Source organism: Lottia gigantea (assembly GCF_000327385.1).
Source record: "Lottia gigantea unplaced genomic scaffold LOTGIsca_13, whole genome shotgun sequence".
In the NCBI taxonomy this organism is placed as follows: domain Eukaryota; kingdom Metazoa; phylum Mollusca; class Gastropoda; family Lottiidae; genus Lottia; species Lottia gigantea.
Genome location: NW_008707425.1, coordinates 2,631,909 through 2,639,331, shown reverse-complemented (window position 1 = coordinate 2,639,331; position 7,423 = coordinate 2,631,909). Strand labels below are relative to the sequence as shown.

The 7,423-nt window shown below is 34.8% G+C and overlaps 1 protein-coding gene across 1 annotated transcript; it reads left to right on the top strand.

Annotated features, from left to right (window-relative positions):
* Positions 1–6,119: 6,119 nt before the first annotated feature.
* Positions 6,120–7,423, top strand: LOTGIDRAFT_157253 (hypothetical protein; the record flags this gene model as incomplete). Its single annotated transcript, XM_009049014.1, has 2 exons — positions 6,120–6,204; positions 6,945–7,423. 2 exons carry the CDS (start codon positions 6,120–6,122, stop codon positions 7,421–7,423), a joined length of 564 nt encoding a protein of 187 aa, XP_009047262.1.

Below are 7,423 nucleotides of genomic sequence, written 5' to 3'. Positions count from 1 at the left end.
AATCTCAGACAATATTTTGAAATTGCCGCAATCATCCTATTAAAGTTGCTTTTGTGGATTCTTCCTCCAACTTGCTCAAAGAAGACTAGATTATATTTGACGTTCTGTCAACGTCCACTATGATAGTCGGAATATTGGAAAATAGATTGTATTTACAAAAACACACGTTTGTCTACATCATGATTAATCAATGAACAGGTTTGTTTTTTCACACCCTCCTCAAAAAAATAAAAATAAAAAGATCTGATCCTAGATATTGTAAAAGAAACATGTTTTTGTGTGATAGTCAGTATGACGTAATAATTTAACCATCAAGTTGTGTTGTCAACAAGTCTGATTTTTATATAATGTTTATTAATAGTTCTGGTAAAGTTGTCATATGTATATTGCAGTCGTCCCTGTCAGTCTGTCCATCCTTCGGTCCGTTCATTCAGCAATCATAATATACAATCATTAGGTTGGGGATGCCATCCATCTTTTGTATGAATGTTCCAAATTGCAAAATCCAGAATACATTTCTTTTAAATTGTTGGCTACATTGAGCATGGGTTCAATTACAAAGAGGAAATTACAAAAATTTCTTTGACATGATATTTTAAAAACGCCGGTATTTCAAAGTGTTTATCTCTATAAATATGAGGTCAAACATTATGATCTTAGCTTCGATTCTTATGATTAATTCTGAACTGAAAGGCGTCATCGTTTTTCTACATATTGTAGAATTTCTTACACGAAATTAAGTAAATTTTATTCGATGTGACAAATGTTAGATGATTCTGGATCGGATATCATTTCTTAGTGAAGTGATCGAAAAATTGCGAGTTTCTTATATGAAGGGACGTTTTGCATTTGATGTCCAGGGCCCGCACTTCTAGTTCTTAGTGTTTTCATTTTATATCTATACATTTATATTTATGTTATATGAAGACGGATTGTCATATGCGTGTTCATGTTTCTGAATCCGGTTATTTTTCTTATTGTAATTAATATTATAGATGAAAAATAAATATTGTTTAAATCATACAATATTGTAAACAAAACAAAACAAAATTATAAAAAAAGGCTACAATAATTGGCAGCGCTATTAGAAGATAGATTCACAAGTGAATCACTTGACAAAACTGGAGTTGAGGGTGCAACACAAGTTTCAGTCTCTTCAAGTCCGCCCGCACTTCTAGTTCTTAGTGTTTGCTGGATTCAATTATCCACTTAGTTTCCAACGCTTAGTGTTTTAACTACTTAAGTGTCCTAAAAGATAACTGATTCAGCATTTCAATAAGCAAATGTTTCTATAAAAACTTTTTAGTTTAAACATTTAAGGTAACTATCTAAGGTACCTTAAGTGTTTCACAGCACTTATAAAATGGCGGCAAGACTAAAGGAATGTGTAGCTTCCGGGGGCCTGTCGGTCAAATTCATGCTGTTGAAAAGGTTGATCCGTTTAGAATGGATGAAGGGATGTTCCGGAAGAGATACCGATTCTCTAAACCTTATGTTCGGAAAATAATCGAGATGACGTAGATTCACTTAGGTGAAAATTAGGTGATAATTCTTGTAATTTTAAATTAAAAACTTTAATTTTTACCAAGGTGAAATAGTCCCACAATTATCAGCGCCTAATAATCAAATCTCCATTTATATTTGCTGTTACCGGAGAACAGTATAGACGTTCTCAAAACGAATTTTACTTTAAGGATGATACGAGGCCTGTGTTTGGTAGACAGAGTGGTGCCTCCCATAACACACCAAGAGAACGGCCTTTTCTTGTATACTCCAATTAGACACTTTTTATCTGGAAAAAGATGAAATAGGCCTATAGTACAAGTCTCTACATCAATAATTCATACAACGATAATCGTTGCTGTATTCGATGTGAAAATATTGGGTTTTCTACCTCGAAATTTTATTGATTTATAATTAAAACCCTAATCAAGCCATTTCTGGAGCTATTGAGAAGAAGGTCGCCATCTTATATAAAAATTATTCTCATTGAAAATTTCAGAAAAAAATAAAATGAATTTCATTGGCTCAACCAATGACGTCTTAGACAAATTTTTATAAAGATGGCGACGTACTTGCAGTAAAAATACCAGCCTGATGGACATTTATCTAATTTGTACACAAGTACATAATGTCAAGTTGTTGTAAGGTAGATCTTATTCCATAATTAACTTAAACTTTACAAAATACTTTTAGTAACGAATGGTATCAAATTCATGCGTCTTTTCACTACCGAACGTTAAATATTTTATCGGTTTTTTCCTACCGGCTGTTTACATACTTTTATTTTCAGTAAGAAATCCCACTGTGACTATGAATGTAACGTTTCACCGATGTAGCAGGTCGTACATGTACTGCATGGGTACCGTCCATGGTTCTACTATATTTTTATATTATGTCTATAATTTAAATCAAGGATATAATTTGCTTCTTTGTCCGCGATTATTAAAGAAAAAAATGCCGGCTATAGTCAAATACTAATGCCAATTGTGTTTTCTTGTTTAAAGTGGTATTTAAAGAGATTATATAATGACTTTTGATACATTGCAAGCACATTATGGATGAATAAGGTCTGGATACAAATCGACGCTTTTCAGGAAAATCAGGCTGTAGAATAACGATGGCTCCCGATCAGCGTAATTTCATTGCCATTTTTGAATTACACCGGAAGTTATTCAACCGGAAGTTAAAGTCGGATGTAAAGTAAAAAAAAAACGTTCCATTTGGTTTACTTCAGTAAACTGTCTGTGCACAAAAAATGAGACTAAAATAAAAAAATGAAAAAAATCATACAAAAAGAGATTTTGATAAAAAAAAAACAATAATATGGGATAGTTTGTTACATACCAATGTCCTTTTATTATATGAACAAGGTAATAATTATGTTTTGGCTTTTGAATATGCGACAATAATGTTTTTTATAGACATGGGGGGAAGTTCTAATTATCATGGTATTGAATGATTGGGCTTTTTTCGCAATTCTGTTATAGATGGGTATACATGTAAAGATGATCTTAGCATCTGTTTGGCTGTTGAGATTAGTTTCTAGGTTTGCTGAATGATGTTTTTACAGAATAATCGCGGTTGTTGATACCTGCAAGATGTTGTCATTTTCGAAGATTGACTAGATGTGATTAATTTGTGCACCAGGTTAGTCTTGGTAATTAGGTTTAGGTCAGATGATCCAGTGATTACGTTAAATGTATGTACAACATGGAGATTCCATATTAATTTGTCTTTGGTTTGGTGATAAAAGGGTTTGGTAGATGGTACAGGGTTGAAAGTTGCTGGAAAAGCAGCATTTGATACGACTGTGGTCTTGATCGAGGAGAGACATGTTTGGACATACGACTTGACAGTCCAACTATGCACAGGCGAAAGCTGGATCAAGTGGGGAAGAATGGAAAGGGGATCTGGAAGAGAACGGGGCAGACGGTTTCCCTATTCTGCGTAAGCATTTACCTGCGTCTGTCGTAATGGATAAACTACAAACTCGTTTCGGCTTTCAGTATCAAGTGGTACGGAATTATTACGGGGCCGGTCCATGGGTATTTTTCATTATGTTAAAAAACGTTCAGCAAAAGGTTTTTATCTAAAAAAAACTTGTCAAATCATAGCCGGGATATATTTTTAAATAATTCTTGAACACCGCGAATCACGCATATATATTACGAGTATGCTTATATTACGGTTTGGTAGATGGTACAGGGTTAAAAGTTGCTGGAAAAGCAGCATTTGATACGACTGTGGTCTTGATTGAGGAGGGACATGTTCGGATATACGACTTGAAAGTCCAACTATGCACAGGCGGAAGCTGGATCAAGTGGGGAAGAATGGAAAGGGAATCTGAAAGAGAATCTGGGTAGACGGTTTCCCCATTCTGCGTAAGCATTTGCTCGCGTCTGTCGTAATGGATAAACTACTAGCTCGTTTCGGCTTACAGTATCAAGTGGTACGGAATTATTACGATGCCGGTCCATGGGTATCATTATGTTAAAAGACGTTTAGCAAAAGGTTTTTATCTAAAAAAAACCTGTCAAATCATAGCTGGGATATATTTTTAATTCTTAAACACCGTGAATCACGCATATATATAAGTTTGCTTATATTTGCACCACTAACTGTTGTATTCTGATAACACGGCTCTAACTTCGCAAAAAGAGTCGCAAAGTTTCATGTTGGATATAGAGTCCAATTGACATCATTGGGATGGTTCAAATAGTAAGCGCTCTAATGTACATGGCACGCCACAAGAAAATACTTATTTTTCTATTCTGATCTCAAGCAGAAAGTAGTTTGTTTGATGATAATAATTCTGGTGTTGATTTTAATTGTTCTTGTTTAATGCAAAGCTGAGGGTTAATGTATGTTACGTTGTCTGGATATGTGATAAAACCTTTAACACACTGCATTATTTCAGTTATAATAGCTGTACTGTTAACTAAAGAGAATGGAGCTTGGTCGGGTATAACAACGTGCATTAAGTCTATTGCAAATTCTACAAATATTGAATCACCAGCAACTGACATCGCTACCCAAAGGAATCACACATTACAGACATTTAAAGCATTTTGTAGGTAAGTAAGTACTGCATTTTTAAAAGTCTACTTGAAATTACAATTGCAAACTTTTGCATAGGCATTATGAATTTCCAGCTTGACTTTCTTTAACGGTTATGTTATCTAAATATAGTTCGATAACCGTACTTATACCCACATTTCACCAAGGATATTCTGGTCCCGAAAGTACCCTCATTTTTGTAAAAAAAGTCGTGAACGTGGAAGTGACCTATCTTCGCGAGTTGCTTGGTTGAGAGGCCGAAAATTGATGATCCCTGCTCGAGGGAGGATGCTTAGCTGCCGATATTTGCCGTTCTTCGCTCGGGAGTGAGTGGCCGAATGTAGGCGTATGTTGACACTGGGAGTCGCAGGATATTTGGCATACGTCTGCACGGTGGTAATCGGGCACTAACGGGAACAACGTCTGAGATTCGTAACTCGTGGTCGGGCATCAATCCGGTAAAAAAGGGGGATGATTTGAGGCGATCCAAGACGACAATCGGGTCACTCTACTAAAACTAAATCATCGAGGACAATCTAGTACAGATCGGGCCGATCGAAAAAAACAAGCAGGAACACAGCAGATGAACGACCAGGAATATGGAGGTCAATCCTATTCAAAATTAGATGCTATGTACTTATGTCTAATACATACGACACGATACATCTGTGCAATGTTCAAAGACAAAATACCTCTTTTACTAATGTCATAATTCGTCTAATTCATAATGCAAATGTTAAATTACATAAAACCACCGACACAATACCTAAAATGATACATGCTATGTCCTTTCACATTCTACATTGAACAAAGCATAATTGTCTTTGCGTCTTTTACATTGCACTAGTTACATTACATCTTTTATCTTTAGCAATATTAAATCATACACACTAACTTCTCCCCAAGGAACTCTGATGGACACTGACCACTAATTTATATTACATCATTATTCAGCTGCATAATTAAAAACCCTGTTTATCTTGATTTTTGTCTATATTTTGAAGTCAAAGGAAACACATGGCTTTTATTTGACACATTGCAAAATGTTCAGGAACTATCGTGGAAAACATACTGAAGGTTTGAATTTGTTCTGCAACATTAGGGGAGTTAAAGGTGGTCTGACTCCGTTTTTTAGGCTACACCTGGTCATATTACTAATTTACATCTGTTTTGAACCTTTATTCAGTAAGACGTGCACATTAATAACGTCAATTCAAAATGTACTATTAGAGCTAAGTCATAGATTCCGAGTAAAAGCTAATGACATAGCATCTGGTCGATCACTTTGTGTATCTAAGCATCAAATAGAAAGTGCGTATAATATTTTATCTACCCTAGAACTTGATTACAGTCACCTCAATTTAGAAAATTTACAAATGTACAAATAACCCATGTTTATCAAGCAAATGCGGAGGTCACGCGAGGTTGCACATGTAAATTATTAATCCTTTCCGGAAATACACGAAAAATAGGTTAACACGAAATTAGGTTACTTGACTGTTCATATCCGCTTTGTTGAAAACTCTCCTAGCACACCTAGGGCAGAGAAGATTATCAGAATGCATCATTCTACTAGTGAAACTGTTAAGCATACAATGACATCATCAGATTGTGACACTAGACCAACTAATTTACTTATTAAAAGTAAGTTTGTTCCAAAAAGTTTATCAGCAGTGCAAATGATGAAACTTGGTAAGGCAATTAATGATTCAGTGAAACGGATGGAAGTAACAGAATTCTTAATCAATGAAATGTGTTTGTCGGCACCAACCAAATTTTCAAGTAGATAATGAACCTTTTGGTACAGTGTTTAAGTACATACAAGACACCATTAATTCTACAAAGTTTTCTGATAAAACATGGGTATTGAAAAAACATCTTCCAAAAACTATTTAAAAAATTGAAGACATTAATCAGACAACACACAAGGAAACAAGTGCAAATGCACTGTTAGGTCAGAAACATTGCTGGGAAGATAAACTTCGACATTGAAAGATTAACAGGAAATGGTAAAATATTCCACATAACTAAAAAACTTATTGACAAATATAAATATTGTAAAGTCAGAGACGAAATAGACTTAAAAAGAATTGACACGAACGCAAAGGTAGGTGGATTTTTACCTCTCCTATCTGTAATATTTGCTGGTGTTACCGCGGCTGGTGCAGCAACTAGTGGGATATCTGCCGCAGTCAAAGCAGCCAATGCAAAGAAAGCAGCTCAGTAAAAGCTACAGAAGAACGCAGACATAATTTAGTAATTGAAAAGGACGCACGAGGTTCAGGAGTAGCAGATATATTAGGCACAGTAAAAGAATTTAGATATCGATTTAGTCAAGAAACAAAATAAAAAATAAAAAATGGGAAATAAATTCAAACATTCAGAAATATTTCCTAGTAACCCAGTGCTTATGTGTATTTGCGGTAGTTCAGGTTCTGGTAAAATTCATCTCACTTTTAACATGTTGACAACACCAAAACTTTTAGATTTCGATTCACTATATATCTACACAACAACTCCAGAGCAATCGTATTATCAATTCCTCAAGGCTTTAGAATATTTACCAAAGAAAGATGTTCAAGACATATTTCAATATTATGAAGACAACGAAGAAGAAGTGGAAATAAAAGATATCATAGAGAACTTCATTAAAGCAAAGAATCCATCTTTCATTCCAACGGATATAAAAGTTTTTCTTACGAAAATTGTTAATGATCTAGACTTGTCTAATATTGATAGCAATCGAAAGAACTTCATAGTCTTTGATGACTGTGTAGCACAACGAACTGCTCAACAAGAATTCTTCACGTCACTGTATATACCAATCACAATCTTTCTACGGAATGGATGCAATGTTCATTAG